Source organism: Telopea speciosissima, chromosome 1 (assembly GCF_018873765.1).
Source record: "Telopea speciosissima isolate NSW1024214 ecotype Mountain lineage chromosome 1, Tspe_v1, whole genome shotgun sequence".
Lineage (NCBI taxonomy): Eukaryota > Viridiplantae > Streptophyta > Magnoliopsida > Proteales > Proteaceae > Telopea > Telopea speciosissima.
In genome coordinates, this window is record NC_057916.1 from 57,850,561 (window position 1) to 57,868,767 (window position 18,207).

General features: G+C 45.6%; 1 protein-coding gene across 1 annotated transcript; it reads right to left on the reverse strand.

Annotated features, from left to right (window-relative positions):
• Nucleotides 1-6,520: 6,520 nt before the first annotated feature.
• LOC122651645 lies at nucleotides 6,521-12,633 on the reverse strand. Its single transcript, XM_043845129.1, has 8 exons — nucleotides 11,076-12,633; nucleotides 10,573-10,922; nucleotides 10,360-10,461; nucleotides 9,734-10,146; nucleotides 7,734-7,803; nucleotides 7,573-7,626; nucleotides 6,655-7,152; nucleotides 6,521-6,571 (listed from the first exon to the last, which is right to left on the reverse strand). The coding sequence occupies exons 1-8, from the start codon at nucleotides 12,631-12,633 to the stop codon at nucleotides 6,521-6,523; spliced, it is 3,096 nt and encodes a 1,031-aa protein (XP_043701064.1).
• Between the last annotated feature and the right edge of the window lie 5,574 nt (nucleotides 12,634-18,207).

An 18,207-nucleotide genomic window follows, 5' to 3' on the forward strand; every position in this document is an offset into this window, starting at 1 on the left:
ACTTTGTTGTAATCTTTGGGCGATGCAGACATCACCCAGAGACATCACCCAAAGTGGAAAAATGCATTATTTTATTATACAGATATGTGGGGACCACCCATATTGGACATGGGCACCCTCCATAGGTAGAAGGGAGTCTGGGGGACCACCTCATACCCTTGGATCCCTGTGGACCCCATCTGAGTGCCTAGAATGGCTGAGAATCAGTTTAAAAACACATTCTCAAAAGGGGCTTAAGCAGGCAAACAGGCCTCAGTAGGAGGCTGGTCTATAAGTAGGGGGCCTTAGGCTCATTTTAGAGCTCTAGACACTGTTGGAATCATGGAGAGAAGAGGAAGAAAGAAAAGAGAAAAAAGAGAAGGAGAAGAGGTAGAAAAAAGGAGAAGAAGGGGAAGAGCTCACCTTGCATCAAATCTTCTCCAGCATCCATTCTCAGCTCAATTCAGGTGTAAAACTGAACCTATACCTGCTGTTGTGATGCTGCTACTGTTCTTCTCCATGAATCTCTGGTATTCTTGAAGCCTTTCTGGCCATTGGCAATACAGAACAACTGGGGGCTGCCACGAACTACCTCAGATCCAACATGCAACCAGGATGCATGGAGGATCTGAGCTTTTTGATTATGTTTTGATGGCTGTTACATGCCTGAGACCGAAACCCATGCCTGTGCTAGACTGTGCTGCACTGTTACACCAAGAACAGGTAGTCTGGGCTCAGATCTATGTGCCCTGGCTACATGCAGCCTAGCCATGAGTTGCAACAGCCTTAGATTACTGTATTACATGTGAAACAACCCTTGCATGCATCCAAATCCATGGTCTGCAGCTGAAGCTATACTGGGTTACTATTTACTATGCTGTCTGGGCAGCTCCTGGCAGCCAAGTGGCGGGCCCAGTGCAAAGCACACCCCAAGGGGTTCATGATGACCTAACATGCATGGGGGGATTATCAGGGCACTGCCCATGGTGTAGAACCTAGGAATTAGAGCCTGTTCACGTGTTAAGAAGGCTCTGGGCAATGCATTGGATGATGCAGACATCACCTAGAGACATCGCCCAGAGAATAAAAAGTGACAGTTTTGCTGATCTGCTTTGGGGACCTCCACGTATGGACTATATGCAGTGTAAGGAGGTGGTAAATGACCAAAATACCCCTCCTCACATCTATCCATAAGAATGGATACCTTGGGTACCCAAGTGGGCCCCGCAGGGCTTGGAAACCCTGTTTGTGTTGGTCCTGCAGCATTGTTGAATTGGGATCAGTGTTGTAGGGCTGTTATGACTTTGAACCATGTACTATAGGTATAAATGACCATTCTACCCCTAGACCACATTCTCCGGATGATGCACTGGGACATAGGCCTGAAGCCCAGTGCAAGGCCTAGAGAATTCCAAGTGATGACCAACTGTACACCGAGTCAACCTAATGAGCCTAGATCAAGCCTAGGACATCTAAAAATAGTTTGGAATATTCAATAACATAGTTTTGATTTATGCTTAGGGTTTGATCCCACGCTCGAGGCCTACTGCCAGACTGCAACCGGAATTGAAACTATAACTGATTTCATAGAACTAGACCTAGGTGAGTGAAATGTTATCGTGTATGTACATGTAACATAATTGTTATTATGCCAACAATAAATTCTATAATTACAATGCTGTGTTACTCAATCAATTACAATTTCATAATTATTACACATCGTGTGACTGTTGATCAACTCTGTTTGAATATATCATGATGATTGTGATTGATAGACTAGATGCCATAGTCGGTTTGGAAATGAGGCCTGTGGTAGCCCGTAGAATGGATACGGTTGACACCGCCTGACTCATACGGTGCCATACAGACATGGGGCTAGAGATTCATCACCCGTGCTACACACCCTTGCCAATAGGAGTTAAGGTGTTGGATGCCTGTGAGGACTACCGTAAAACCTTGGGTATTTACGTCGGGAAGCCTTGGTAATATACTGGGATGCCTTGAGCTATAAGCTGGGAAGCCTCGAGCTACATGCTTGGGAAGCACCGATAGGTGATTTACGGCTATAAGCCAAACAAAGTTGATCCTCATGCTACATGCTGGGAAGCATCAAAATGGTGAATTTGATATTAAGTAGGTTACCTCACAGGTTAATCACAGAGGGTTGGTCGGGCTGACAAATAATTAGTGTGCTGGAGCTGACTGGTCCTCTCTGACAACTCAATGGGTGTATCACGGGAAAGGATAACCAAGCCTACACCAGGGATACATGTATTGGGGATTGTAGTAGCACTAACCTGCCTTAGCTGTGTTGATAGGTGGCTAATAAATAATCTGGACTTACATATCATGTAGGATCATGTGGAATGTGGTTGCATATACATGCATGATGATATGTTTTACTCACGGGCTCAGTGGGGCTCACACTCTGTTGTATATGTTTTTCTATAGATGATTCTATAGGTGGATGCCACTGTGGCATGGAGCCTCATTATGAGGAGGAGAGCCCTTGTGGTTATAATGATATTGGTATGGACCCCGACGGAGGTCGTGCCGGTGATGTAAGCATTCTCAGTGGTTATTGATGATGACCCGTGAGGGGTGCTCGTGATGCTTCCTGTCTAGGGGACTCCTTTTTGATTTTGTCAGGAGTTTATCCCCGTTCTTGTTCTTGATAGTTTTCTTCTTTTCTTTTTGGGGTTGAGTTATCTCACCTTGTAAATATATATATTTACCTTGTTACCGCTTATGTATATGTCAGCTTTTACTGTTCAGTTTGTGGGTTGTAATGGGGAATGGAACAACTCTACTTATGTATATATATCACAATCATTTCCCATATCGTTACGCTTCTCTTTCTTCTTATAATTGTAGATTATCTGCAGCACTCTGATCTTACTTGTGGTAATGATATGGATGTGTCTGTCCGTGAATGTATTAACTACTTCTAGATCCATGGGATTTAGCGGATTACCGTTATGCAATTCGGGTCACCTACCTAATCCTCCTAGGGGGTGGTTTGGGGTGTAACACGCAACCCCAGTGGCGGTCAGTGCGGTGCTAATAAGGGAGGAGGGCCGAGCATAAAAGCCCATATACTATATCAGCCACGTTCTCGTTGATGCCGAGACGAGGTACTCCAAGTTTGAGAAAGTAGCGTTCACCCTTGTAACAGCCGCTAGAAAGCTGAGGCCATATTTTCAAGCTCATGCAATTATGGTGTTAACTGATCAACCCCTCAAGAAGATATTACATAAGCCGAATGTATCGGGTTGGTTGATCGCATGGGCGGTGGAGCTTAGGGAGTACGATATAAGCTATCTCCTGAGGACAGCGATGAAGGGGCAAGCTTTGGCCGACTTCATCGTCGAATGAACCATACCTGACACCCAAGGTCAAGGCGATGAGCCAACGAATGAGGCCGAGGTTGAAGCCGAAGCCGAGCAGTCGTGGATCATGAATATAGATGGCGCGAGCAACTCCGCCGGTAGTGGAGTGGGACTAATCTCAGTTAGCCCCGAGGGGTTTCGCATTTAATACGCTTTAAGATTCAAATTCCCAGCCTCCAACAATGAGGCTAAGTATGAAGCCCTCCTAGCTGGACTCCGAGTCAGCAAGGCCATAGGCATCAATCGACTAAAGGCGTGAAGTGACTCACAGCTCATGGTCAACCAAGTAAATAGAGAATACGATACCAAAGATGAAAGAATGATGGCCTACTTGAGCCGAGCCCGAGCACTGTTCTCTGAGCTCGAGCATTTTGAGATGGCCCGAGTACCAAGAGAAGAGAATGCTGTGGCCAACTCCCTATCAAGACTGGCTGACGCCGACTTCGCCAATCTGAGCCGATCAGTGTACATAGAAATTCTAGAAAAACCCTCCTTGTAAGAAGAAAGCGTCGTACATATTGAGGAAGATGGGCCAACCTGGATGGACCCGATCATCAACTATCTAGAAAATAATCAACTCCCAGAGAACCGAGATGAGGCAACAAAGGTCAAGATCCGGGCCGCAAAGTACGCGGGATGGGGTCTTATACAAGAGAGCTATCTCGGCTCCCCTTTCTCCGATGTCTCAGGCCGAAAGGGGCTGAGTACTCCATGGTGGAAGTGTATGAAGGAATATGCGGGAGCCTTATGGGAGGCCGACCACTGGCAGATAAAATACTTCGACAAGGATTCTATTGGCCGAGAATGCAAGAAGAGGCCATGAAATATGTGAAGACATGCGAAAAGTGTCAACTATTCGCACCTATTCTGAGCCGACCCGCAATGAAGCTAACCCCGATGCTGAGCCCAATACCGTTCGCCATATGGGGGATGGATATTCTTGGAGATTTTGTCCTGGCTTCCGAAAACCAGAAATACTTGGTTGTAGCCATCGACCACTTCACTAAGTGGGTCGAGGCCGAGCCCTTGGCCACCATCACTAGGAAAGATATGGAGAAGTTTTTTTGAGACAAAATCATCTATCGATTTGGGCTACCCAAAGTGCTCATCATAGATAACGGTACATAATTCAATACCCCAAACTTCCAAGAATTTTGCAAGAACTTCTACATAGACTTCCGCCCGGTAGCAGTAGCTCACCCAAAAGCAAATGAACAAGTAAAAGGGTCCAACCAAACACTACTAGCGGGGATCAAGAGGAGATTGGACGAAGCAAAAGGAAAATGGGTGAAAGAGCAATCGAGCGTGCTTTGGGCGTATTGGACTACCGTAAGAACGCCAATCGGAGAAACCCCGTTTCAACTAGCATACGGAACCGAAGCGCTCACCCCCATAGAGGTCAAAGCCTTGTCATAGAAAGTGCTTAACTTCGATGAGAAAACTTATGAAGATGGACTAAGAGCAAATCTTGACTTCCTCGATGAAGTAAGAGAGAATGCTTTGCTTCGGAATACCGCCTACCAGCAAAAGACGACAAGATACTACAACTTGAGGGTGAAGGAAAGACACTTTTGCCAAGGAGACCTCATCCTCAGAAAAGCAAGCGCATCTCTGCCAAGGCAACAATGAAAGCTAGCACCAATTGGGAGGGACCGTACATAGTCTCCAAGCAAATTTGCCCAGGAACGTATTGCTTGCAGACTCCGGGGGGCAAGAAGATACCAAGACCATAGAACTCCGAGAACTTGAATAAATTTTTTCAATAAAAGTGACAAATATTTTTTGGCTCAGCTCAAACTTTGTCTTTTTTGTTACGCCCTCAGCCTCACCCTTGGTTTTCATGTTCAGTTCAGAAGTTTGTGGGAAGTTTGAATACTCAACATCAATAAAATGAGATTCTTCTTCACTCCCAAGTTTGTTTCTAGCCTACCACATACTAAGTCATAAGACCGATCCTCATAGATTGGCCGAAGCCGAAGACCGACCCTCATAAGTCGGCAACCAAGTCAAAAGACCAATCCTCATAGATTGGCAGACTCCGAAGACTGACCCTCATAGGTCGGCAACAAAGTCATATGACCAGCCCTCATAGGGGGGACCCTTAAGACTAGCCCTCATGGGTTAACTACATCCCAATGCATCGAGCGTGGCAACCAAGCCAAATACCCGGTCAAACGTTCCTATACTAAAGCCAAGCACGGTGACCGAGCTTGCCAACGGCTAAGGTTAAAAGAAAATTAACTATGGCATTAAGCTCAGTTGGGAGATCAGGCTCAGTACAATATTCCTATGCTAAGGCCAGGCACGACGACCTAGTCGACGTCTAAGTTTAAAAAGAAATAAATTTTCTAAGGCATGGAGCTCGGCTGAGCAAGCAGACAGGGTACTCGGTCTTGGCGCTCGGATGCAAGAATAGTATTGTCAAACCGTTAAAAAAGAAACGATCGAACGCATACACTTAGATAAAATTGGTCAGAAAAAGGATCATTTCATTAACTAAAGCCGAGAACTCGGCATAGTACAATTACAAAAAGCCAATGGCTCGGTACAGTCAAAAAAAAATTTGTTCCTAAGACCCCGAGTATGGGGTATGTACATCATCATCAAAAGAGAAAGCTTCAGAGGATAGGTGCGTCCTTTGGGTCCTCGGCAGGGGGTTCTTTTGGGTCCTCGACGGCGGCAATCAACTGTGCCATGGGGTCAACTTTGGTAGAGACCACCTGAAGAGCCTCGACCCCATCCTCCTCTCCCAGGTCCTCGACCATGGTGGCCACGTCATCATCGAACTGGGATAGGTTCAGATCAGGGTAGGCGGCCCTCAGCTCGGCCCTCATCGTAACCGGCCGCATAGGAAGGCTTCCACAAGCTGTGGTACACCTCTTCGAAGTCCTTCAACTGAAGGTACTCCCCCACGGCCTCGGTCCGAGCATTGGCCAGGTCGGCCTTGGCTTTCTTTGTCACCTGATCGAGCTCGACCTTCAAGGCCTGCACCTCCTTCTCGGAGTGAACTTGGAGGGAGTCCATCTCGGCACGGAGGGCCTCATGGCCAGCCTCAACCTTCTTTCTCTCCCCTCCTCTTCTCGGTGCACCTGGATGGCCTTCCTGACCTCCTTCCCCACCACCGTTACCTGGGCCTCGAGAGAGGCATTGTCCTAGACCACCGACTCGAGCCAAAGAGCAGCCTCAACAGCCTTAGAGAAACCCTATGACAAGGGACCAAAGCAGACGTCAGAATGTCAAGCACGGAAAAATAAAACAAATAATCGCATAAGGGAGAAGAACTCACCATAGCCATGTCTTGAAATAGCATGGAAAAGATCTCGGTGTCGCTCAGGTCCGAAAGCATAGCCTTGTCGATGGGAAGATAGCCGGCATCAAGCCACTCCCGAGCATGAGCGGACGAGGTCAGAGCTAAGTCTCCCTGAAAGAGATGCCACACAGGTCGGATCAGAAGGTTGCTAGAGGAGGCCCTCCCCAGGACCAAGCCGGCCATGCCCGAACCCGAGGACACCCCCGGGGGATTGGTGCCCTTAACGTTGAAGGACAGCTTGGGGCGTTTGTCTTTCTTCGGTGGGCTCAAATCTTCCTTTTCTTTCCTCTTCAGCTCCTTCTTCGATGGGCTCAGATCGCCCTTATTCTTCTCAGCTTCAAGGTCGACTATGGTGTCCATAGGGCTTGGCACGGCCAACGCCTTGCCCTTTCTGGCCTTGGAGGTAGCCTTTGCCTTGGCCTTCTTGGCCGCCTTCTTCTTCCTCTCCTCTGCGAGCTCGACCTTCAACCGAGCCTAGTCAAGTTGGGGGACATTGCTGACCACTGCAAGAAAAGAAGGAAAGTAAGGCTACAAAAAAGATATAATAAAAAATCATAAGTACTTGAGCTCGGCTCGGATTTCCTACCTGGGGTTAGCCTCCACAATTAGAGGAACTCCTCATCTAGGAGCTAAAGAACGTGAAAGGGGGCATGCCAAAGGATCTGATCGTACAAGACCTACTTGTACTCATTCATAGGCAACTCTCGGTTGACATAATATAATTTTATCTCCTTTCACTTGGTTTGGAAGGGACAGTTGGGGATGGAAGCATAGAAGAACCGAGGCTTTCAGTGTTTGTTGGAGGTCGGTACTCGACTAAGGTATTTGTAAAAGTTCAATTCCAAGCACTTTTGCATTCGGCAGTTGAAATAGTACTGCTTGTTATCCTTGTACCTCTTCAAATACCAAAGCTGAGAGAAGAGATTCACGCTCGCGGCCCGACCCATTCTGTTCAAAAAGATGTGGAAGCCATATATCAGCAACCACGCATTCGGAGTCAGCTGACTCGGGGACAGGTGGAAGTGATCCAAAATTTGGTCCACCAGGCCGAGCACAGGAAATCTGAAGCCATACTTGAAGGCGATCTCGTACAGAGCTACTTCACCGGGCTTGATAGGCCATCTCCTGAGGACATAGGGCTCAGAGTTTGATGTCCTCAGGAATGGTGTATGCCTCCCTCAACAGTTAGAGCTCGACCTCGGTGACCGTGCTCTCGACTATGTCGACACTTCCTTCATCAGAAGATCTTTCTTCATCTGATTCTTTGTCTTTTGCCAAGGACGATCCTGTGCGCTCATCACGGTCCTCGGAGATGGGCTGAGCCTGATGGCCAGACTCTTAGGGCAAAGGAGCTTCAGCACCGTCGTTCGAATGGGACGCCACCACTTCGGGCTCGCCTGAGCCCTAGCCCAGAAGATCAACTAGGGGAGATAAGGTGGAGATCTCCTGGCTCGAGCTCACGATATCACGCACCCCAGCGAGAACTTCGCCTTCCGAGCTACTACCAACTGACATTGTAGAGGGAAAGAAGACTTACTGGTTAGGCGAAGCTGGAGCAACGAGCTGAGCACTTGAGCTGAACATGAGAAGGCCGAGCGCTTAGAAGAGCTGAGAATTCTGAGTTAGCCAAGCACTCTGAAGGTTTGAATAGGAACAAATGGAAGAATAACCTTCACTATTTATAGTCTCCGACTTGTCGAGATCCAACGACCGAGGAAAATCCTAGGAAATCTAACGGTTTAGATCAAGAGAAGATTCGAATTCTCGAGAGCCATCATTATGCTGAGTGACATGTCACTGACAGCATTAATGTCGGAGTCCGTGCGACACATCAAATCCTTGTAGAGATCGGACTCAGATTCGGCCTCGGAACAAAGTGATCAAAACGCCGAAGACCTTACTCACCATGGCCGAGCTGAGTTGAGCCTTGATGAGTGGGGGGCCTATGATGAACCATAAAATCACCCTCCATTCAGAAGTTGACACGTGGACTGGTCCAGGCCAAACCCGCGAACTGAGCCGAGCAAGACCATGTGATACCGCGCACCGAAAGGGGGATCATCGCCCCACTCACCGAAGCGGTCGAGCACGAGGCCTAATACTAAGGTCATCAAGCACTGCGTTGGGCCTACTATGATCGGCCATATGGCCGAGGACCACCGAGGACGATGCCTGACCAAGCTCAAGTATAGTCTGTCAAGCCTATGGGCTTACCGAGTCGAATGTCACACAAAGGCTCAACGCACCAGCCATCCATGCAGTCCACAAAGCTGAGCATCAAGGGCACTGCCGTCCGAGGCCGAGGCCCCTCCAGAGGTGGTAACTACGACTCCCCACAATCATGGGGCCACATCATCGTATCCCGATAATCATAGGATACGAATCAGACCGCAATCCTGGAATCGCATCACGCTCCAATGAGGACTCTTACCTTATTAAGAGTCCTACTCCAAGAATAACTCGCATTTCCACTCCACATGGAAGAGCCCAACCCAAAAAAGGACTCTTGCCCAATAAGGACTCATCTCCGCCGCTTCAACCTCATCCTATAAATACCCAGGTATGGAGCTCAAATGCTCATCTCACTTTCACTAAGTTGAAACGTTGTTGCACTGGAGACCTGACTTAGGCATCGGAGAGTCCTTGGCCGGAGCCACACCGGCTCTCTTGTGCTCATTCGGTTTTTGCAGGCTCATCCTTGGGCAGACCGATTGACGGAGGTTTCCACATGCAACACTATGCATGCTAGGCCTTATGGAATAATACGAACATTTTTTTTTTTGCTAGAAGTTAGCAATGTGTATATTAACTAATAAATGGATACAAAATACAAAAACTAGAGGGATCCCCAATATTAATATCAGGGCACCACCAAAGCCTCTTAACTATGGCTTTCAATGAACAAAACCAATCCTAACATTAGGAACCTAGGGGTCCATCTGGTGGTCTTTATGAGAACCGAAACCTGCTCCTTTCAAGAATATCCATCTCTATCTCCAATCTTGCATAGTTTGGGGCTTCCTCCCACCGTTGGGAGACATTAGTAGAGGCATACCTTTTTACTAGAATATCTGCAACAGCATTTGCTTCTTTGTAACTATGTGTTATTGTCCACCTTATATCCTTTAGGTATCCAGCAACCTCCAGCCATGATTGTTTGAACAACCACAGTATTTTACTGCTTCTTATGGATGTAACCACCGCTTGTGCATCACTCTCAATCCACAGCCTCTGAATGCCTTTCTCCTTGGCCATTTTAACTCCAAGAAAGAAAGTCAAAATTTCAGCAATAAAATTTGTAGACACCCCTAGGAATTGAGCAAAGCTTCCTTTTGGTTCTCCTTCGTAGTTTCGTAGGATCCCTACTGCACTTGAATTCCCTGGATTCCCTATAGAGTAACCATCAATGTTTAACTTCATCCAATGTTCATCAGGCTTTCTCCACTGTACTTCCCTGATCCTTCTATCCTACGCATTTGGTAGAGAAGCACCTATATGACAAGCTAGAACCAGATCCTACATAGACTTTATTGAGATCTTCATTAGTGTAGAGGCATCTCTAAGATCTAAAATCACCCGCCGTAAGACTGTAGCTGATCTATTACAGCTCCCATCAAACTGCCTCTTATTTCTTTCATTCCATATATGATAAGAAACCAAGATGAAACCCGCAAGCCATACCTTGGGTATAGCGCTAGAACCAGCTTTCTCCTTCCACCAAACGATAAACTCATGCATGGATTCCTTTGCTAGCCATGTTCTTTGAAACAAACATAGGAACCCCTGCCACAGTTTCAAGGAAAAAGAGCACTCAAGGAAGATGTGTTTTTGAGACTCAATTGCTTTCAAACATAAATTGCAGCGTGAGGCTAAAGGGATGCCCTTCTGAACAACCGTTTCATCAGTTGGCAGCTTTTGCTGCATCAGCCGCCAACCAAGCATTGAATGTCGGGGTTGTAGGTAAGAAGCCCATACCACTTCATGCCAAGCAATCTGGTTTTCAGATCTTCTAAGACCTTCCCACGTTAATTTGACAGTGAAATCCCCTTGCTTTGTTAAGGTCCAGACTCTTGTGTCCTCCTCCAAGATTGTAGGAAACGGAATGGAAGAGGCTAGGTTTATGATCTGTTGGAGCACCGGGGAGTCTACCACTAGGAAATTCCACTTTGAATTTGAGATGAAACTAGCCAGTGGTGAGTGAAAGGCTTTTAACCAATTCTCCCACCCCTGTAGCTCAGGATGTTCTGCAATTATTTCACCATTAAGCCATCGATCATGTCAAAAATCTATAGCCGATCCCTCCCCCACCACCTAAGCTTCTTGATTAGAAACAAAGTCCCACATCTTCCTAATCCCAAGCCAAATCGAAGAAAAGTTGATCTGATGCTTTAATTTACCCTTAGAAGTAAATCTTGCTCGAAGGAAATTACTAATAAGGGACTGCTCAACCTTAATGGCCCAACAGAGCTTACAAAGCAGAGCCTTATTAACCTCCCTTAATTTCTTGATTCCCAGGCCACCTTCTTCATAAGGCTTGCATACCCACTCCCATCTCACTGTAATTCCTTTAGAAACATCTGAGTCTCCGCACCAAATAAAATTCCTCATCCATCTTTCCATTAAAGTAATTAAAGAAGTAGGCCACCAATAGACTGAGAAGGTATGGATTGGCATGCTAGACGGCACAGACTTGACTAGTTGGACTCTCCCTGCCATAGAAATAAGTTTTCCTTTCCATCCCGCCAATCTAGCTTTGAATTTATCCATCAACGTCGAGATAGCGTCCTTCTTGACCCTTCCTTTAAAAATTTCAATCCCTAGATATCTGGTAGGGAAACTGCTCTTCGGAAAACCAACAATGTCCTTAATCTTCCCCCTCCTAATAGCACTTACATTGCACAAGAACATTTTGCTCTTATGAATGTTTATACACTGCCCCGAGTACTCATGATATTCTTCCAAAAATTTCTTTAGGCTTCGAACAGAGCGGGTACCTGCTTTAACAAACAGGAAAACATCATCAGCAAATAGTAAGTGGGTGGGAACCACTACCCCTCGTGGACCTGGGAGTGGGGAAATTTTCCTTTCTTCCTTTAACTTTGTGAATCCCCTGCATAATGCTTCTTCCGCTATAATAAATAGCAGAGGTGCCAACGGATCTCCTTGCCTAAGTCCCCTCTCAACCCCAAAGAAACCCACCGGCCCTCCATTCAACAAAATTGAGAGCTTGGCCGAAGAAAGGAGCTGATGGATCATATTTACCCATGAGACACAAAACCCAAACTTTCTCATAACATCAAACATAAATTCCCACTCCATTGTGTCATAAGCTTTTTGGATGTCCAGTTTGAGACCCATCCCTCCTCCGTAAGACTTTACATGCATCATATTTTTTAGCTCAGACGCCGCACAAATATTGGAAAAAATCACCTTCCCCTTCTGGAACGCCCCTTGCTCGTCAGAAATCAGCTTAGGCAGGAACCCCGATAATCTGGTGGCTAAAATTTTTGGGATCAACTTATACAGAAAATTCCCCAGGCAGATAGGACGAAACTTGTCTAGGGTAACAGGTTCATCCACTTTAGGGATTAAGGTGATGAAATTATTATTTACTCCCTTCGTGATAATGCCCTCACGAAAAAAACTCATAATAGCCCTACACACATCTCTCTCGATGATCTTCCAACAATGTTTGAAAAAAGCCCTAGGGAAACCATTAGGCCCAGGGGCACTATCAGGATCCAAATAAAAAACTACAGCCTTTATCTCCTCCCTGCTAGGGATAGCAGTAAGGAAAATATTGTCTTCTTCTGAAATCACAGGGGGGATGGCCGATAAAACCCCAAGGCACGCAACAGAGGGACCTCGCTTATGAAACTCTTCATAAAAATCTGTAACAAAACTACTGATCTGGATGTTTTCAGTGAGAATAGTTCCATCAGGCTTCTTCAACATTCTAATGAGGCTCTTTGAGCGTCTAATTTTTGTAGCAAGGTGGAAGAATTTAGTATTGCGATCACCACAAGTTAGGTACCTGGCCCTGGATTTCTCCACCCAAAAATTCTCCTATAGAGTAATAGCTGAGACATACTCCTTCTTGGCCTGTTCTTCACACTGGACTAAGAACTCCGAGCAGCCCACAGACTCCATAACTTCTTGAGCATCTTCTAAAGCAACTCTTGTTCTCTCCACCTCCTCATTCATATTGGGGAACGCTGCCCTAGACCAAGCTCTAAGCACCCCTTTAACTCTTTTAAGCTTTTGAACCACCACATAGAAGGGAGAACCCAAAACATACTCAGCCCATGACCTTTCCACCACAAACATAAAATCATTGTGCTCCAGCCAAAACCGTTGCATTCTAAAGGGGTAATTCAAAGGCTTAGGCACCGCATCCTAGGTCACCACAATGGGAGAGTAATCCGAAACTGAATGAGGCAGAACACGCTGGAAAGACTCACTGAAAACATCTAACCATGCTGCATTACAGAAACTTCTATCCGAAAATGCTGCCGCAGTCCCACGCTTCCTATTATTGCTCCAAGTGAACTTATTACCTTTTGAAGGCAACTGAATAAGAGAAGAAGCATCTAAAAAAGCAGCAAACTCCATTGCAGAACCATTATTAAAAGCACCAAGCCCCCGCTTCTCTAAAGCCAGAAGGGTAGCATTAAAGTCACCAAGCACTAGCTAGGGCATTACCAAAATAGGTTGACTCGAAAGGTCTGTCCACAGCTCTCTCCTTCGCGCGCAGAAACTACTAGCATGAATCGACGAAAGGAAAAAATTAACCCCTCCCACCTGTAAGAACACTGTTATCTGTTGGTCAGAGGAGCTAATAACCACAAGTGCAGGGATGCAAGCCCTCCATGTAATCCACAAATTCGGATTCTTTCCTTCCCTTTCATTGTGCAAAAAATCATCCGAGAACCCTAAGTGCTTAAAGAAAACCTTCAAATGAATAAGAGAAGAGGTGTCTAAAAAAGCAACAAACTCCATTGCAGAATCATTATTAAAAGCACCAGGCCCCAGCTTCTCTGAAGCCAGAAGGGTAGCATTAAAGTCACCAAGCACTAGCCAGGGCATTCCCAAAATAGGTTGACTCGAAAGGTCCGTCCACAGCTCTCTCCTTCACGCGTAGAAACTACTAGCATGAATCGACAAAAGGAAAAAATTAACCCCTCCCACCTGTAAGAACACTGTTATCTGTTGGTCAGAGGAGCTAATAACCACAGGTGCAGGGATGCAAGACCTCCATGTAAGCCACAAATTCGGATTCTTTCCTTCCCTTTCATTGTGCAAAAAATCAACCGAGAACCCTAAGTGCTTAAAGAAAACCTTTGGAAACTTTTTTGGCTCAATCATTGGCTTAGCAATACATAACACATCTGGTGCATGAGTTTTAACTAGAATTCTTAAAGTAGCCTTTGTTCGACTATTAACAACCCCACGCAAATTCCAAAAAATTACCTTCATTTTAAAACCAAGGTTTTAGAGGCCTCCCTTACCGCTCTGCGTGGTTGATTCCGCGCCTTCTTTGACTGCTTCCCAGCCCTTCTGCCCGTTACTGGAGTAAAAGTCCCCGCTAACACAGCGTCCACCTGACGGACCTCATCAAAGGTCATGACCGAAGCCGAAGGATCATGACCCTACCCTTCTAAAGAACCCGCATCCCCCAGATCCTGCTGCCACTCGTTAGCCACCTCCTTTGATTGCTCCAATAACCCCATACTACCAGAGCACTCCAGAACTACTTCAATAGTGCCCTCCACATCTGTAAGAACAGGCTGTATTATATTAACAACCTCAACATGTGTCACCACATCCGATGCACCCACGGCTCCACCTTGAACCACTTACAACTGAGAAGCATCTTTTCGGTTACATGCCTCGCCTGAACCCAATTCTCCACTCATCGCTGCCTGGATTGGGGAAACCGTAAACTGTGAACCACACTATGAAGCTTGCACCCCCAAACACGCCTCGCCTGATCCTGTGTCTCCAGTTCTCTTGGCCTGGATTGGGGATGCCCCGGATTGGGAACCTCTCTCACCCCCTTCCTTTTCCTTCTCCATTCATGGTGAGGCTTTTCTTTATCGTCGACGTAGACCGCACCCAAAATCGCAGGCTCCTCCAAAGGCTCATGCACACGGATGGGGCATGATTCAGACTTATGGCCAAACTTCCTACATTCCCCGCAACGCGACAGCGGATCCTCGAACACGACCGGCTGCTTGAAGAGAAATAATTCAGAACTACCTCGCTGCTCCCTCTCCACAAAAATCTCAGTAACCCTAGGCTGGGTTTCATCCACATCCACACAAACCCTAGCGAAGTGCCCATAGAATGAGTCTTTTGTCTTCCTGTCTATAGCTATAGGTCGCCCCACCGCATTAGTAATAGAGAACAAAATCTCATCATGCCAATATTCCTGCGGTAATCCAGGAAGCCAGATCCAGATTAGCCGATGAGACATCTGCTGCTTATCTACATTGAAGTCAGGGCTCTAACGCTGGAACCTTAACAATTGCCCTTCAATGCGAAATGGACCATGTCTCCAGACCTTAGACATATCTGCTTCACGATCAAACTTGAACAGCACAAAACCTTTCCCAAGGGTTTTCAACTCCACAGTCCCTTCAATGGCCCAAGAATCTCGTATGAATCTACGCACATCATTCATCGAAAGATATCTAAAGTTTAACCTTCCAATCAATGAAAACCTTAGCCGGTCCATCTGCTCTTCGTATGCTGACTGACGGATTTTAATCCGAGTCATAGAACCATCCCTCACTGGCTGAGGGAGGTTCTCCACAACAGGCATCCGAGCACCCACAGCCGCTGCAAGGGAACCCCAGCCACGCCTTGCCTCTCCTCCCCAACAGAAATTCCTTCCTCGTCGCCTCCATTGATTCTAGGCACCTCCAACGCATCTGAAACCACAACCTCATGGTGGAGATTGCTACCTGCATGAAAAACCCTAGGTAAAGCCCTAGTCGCCGCCGCCCCATGTTCTCTCTCTCTAGAACTCATGTTTCCCCTAAACTGATTCAACCCAGACGGCATATAGTAGTGAATGCATTAGACAAAAGGATTCTAATTACACATGTTGTGATTTGTCTAGAATTTGATCAAATTTCTTGGTAAATCAATTTCTATTAACAAGATTTTCTGTAACTCCCATCTTCTTCATTTTTTTATTTTTTTTGGTTTTTTGTTCTTGGTTCTTGGTTTTTGGTATTAGGATTCTATTTTCTTAAGGTTACAGAATGAAGAGATAGATGGATAGGAAAGGGAGAGTGAAGCCGTGAGAGGAGAGAGATTCAGGAGAATCAAAAAAGAAAAAGGGGGGGGTGTGGAGAGATATATTTTGGAGAAGAAGAGGGTTTCAGGGGTTTGGTTTTGTTCTCAGAAAAAATGGGTTGGAGTCCGGAATAATATGAACATGATGAGATACAAATTATGCTTGATGATATTAGGCTGAAACTTTATTTTGGATATTATGTGAATGATGGTACGAATGGTATAGAATATGGATGTGTAATGGAATCCAAGTGCCGTGAGTGGGCCCCGGACTTCTGATTGCCATGCTAGTGTTGCGAGAAGAATGTTGTGAATATATAATGATTATGATTCGTGTATGATGAATTGGGTTGGATTGTGATCGGTCGGCTGGTATTTCGGTATCAAACCCACCATATTGTTATTATCTAGCATGTGTGTGTAAGCTAGAGGGGGCAAGAGGATAGCCGGGCCACCGTGTTTGGCACGATGGACTCGACCTCTAGGCTACACATGCACATACTTTCGCATCTCAAGAGTTGTTTGCTGGCTAGGATATAAACTCCCCAGTACTACAACCCTTATCGACAGGGGTTTAGGTGTCGGGCAAGCCCATGGGTCCCGACCGTGTTATCGGAGTAGTCCACCGTGAAGTTTAGGCGCCAACCATAGTTCAGGCTAGACACTAAGACGGGGTTTGTATCGGGGTTTACAGATAACTTAGTGAAGGGGTCCGGTCTCTCAGGCTTCCATTATAGCATGGGTTTGACATTATCGGAATGTCATCTGGATTATGGCACTATTTGCCGATGATGCTACCTGTGTTATAGTAGTACTTGACCCGACTTAGAATCTCGTTGTTAAGGGAAAATTAACAAATGCATTCATGCATCATATGTGATGAGTATACTTTAGCATGCATTATTATTGTATTTATTCCTGTATACTTGTGTGTGGTTTAATCGCTCACTAGGCTTGTGGAGGCTCATCCCTCAGGAACCCTTTTTTTTTATATGGATACATGAATGGCGGATCTAGTAGAGGTTGATCTGGCGTGTCATTTTGGAGATGGATACGAAGCCTGGGGTGTCCAACCTAAGGAGGAACATGGACCTGGCTATACCTGCGAGGTGTATGCAAATGGGGCACACTAATTTGGGCTAGAGGCCCAGCAGTCATGGACATTGTTTTTATTTTTATTTTAAGCATGCTCATAAGGAAAATGTAATTAAGGATGAATGGAAGTCTCTTTATACTTCATATACATTTATATGGTACTATGGAATTTGAAGACACCATGAATGTTTAGAAAAAAATGCCACTTATATATACATATGATATCACCTTAGACTTATATATATATATAAACTTATATATATGTTACATAGCTTCCGTACACACTCTGATTTGATTTGTTATGTGGAGTTGGTGACCCAGGTAGTGCAAAGTGTAGATCCTTGGGATTAGTGTGGAATACCAGGGATATTCTAGTCACACGTCCCTAAGTGTTGGGAGTGGGGTGTGACAACATGGTATCAGAGCGATTTTGCTCTGCCAGGTTCACTGACTGATCTGACCCACATTGATTTATTTGATAATAGGTATCGCCTAATAAAAGCCTTGACAAGACACAATAATAATAGAGACATGTAGGGTTGTGTGATAGATAGGAAGATGCTATTATTCATTGATAGTAAAACATTTACATTCAGATAATGAGGAAAAGAAAAGTACATCTCACCTCTCCCTTGCTCCTTGCTGCCCTACAACTAGAAACCAACCTAATGATTACGAAGAGAATAAAATGTAGAACTAAACTAGCAATCCTAGAGCTATTCTTGTTGCTGCTGTTACTCCTTTTCCTTGTTCTTTCTCATTTTCATGGTACGCTATACTAGCCATTGAGCTCTCTCTGTAGCTAGATGCCCTTTGATGACATCCAACCACTGCTCAATCTCTGCTAACAATGACCCCATGACCAGTCACAACGTGAAGATATCATCGTTTAAGCTATATTTCATCTCATCGAAACACTAAAGCATAAATGTCACATCCCAAACCACCCCTAGGAGGATTGGGTAGGTGACCCGAATTGCATAACAGCAATCCGCCAAATCTCATGGATCTAGAAGCAGTGCTTACAATCATGGAACCACAACCATCTCTTTACCATAGGCAAGATTAAAGTGCAGCAGATAAACTACAGTTCAATAATAAAAGGAAGCATAGCGATACGGGGAAACAGTG

Bases quoted from the DNA above. Each gene is read 5' to 3' on its own strand.
- LOC122651645 (XM_043845129.1), bottom strand. From the start codon at position 12,633: ATGTTGAAGAAGCCTGATGGAACTATTCTCACTGAAAACATCCAGATC. The intron at 10,923-11,075 runs GTAAATTAAAGC...AAATAATTGCAG, and splicing joins AGCAAGATTTACTTCTAAGG to AACATCCTGAGCTACAGGGG. The intron at 7,153-7,572 runs GTACAAGGATAA...CAACTTGACTAG, and splicing joins CAGCTTTGGTATTTGAAGAG to GCTCGGTTGAAGGTCGAGCT.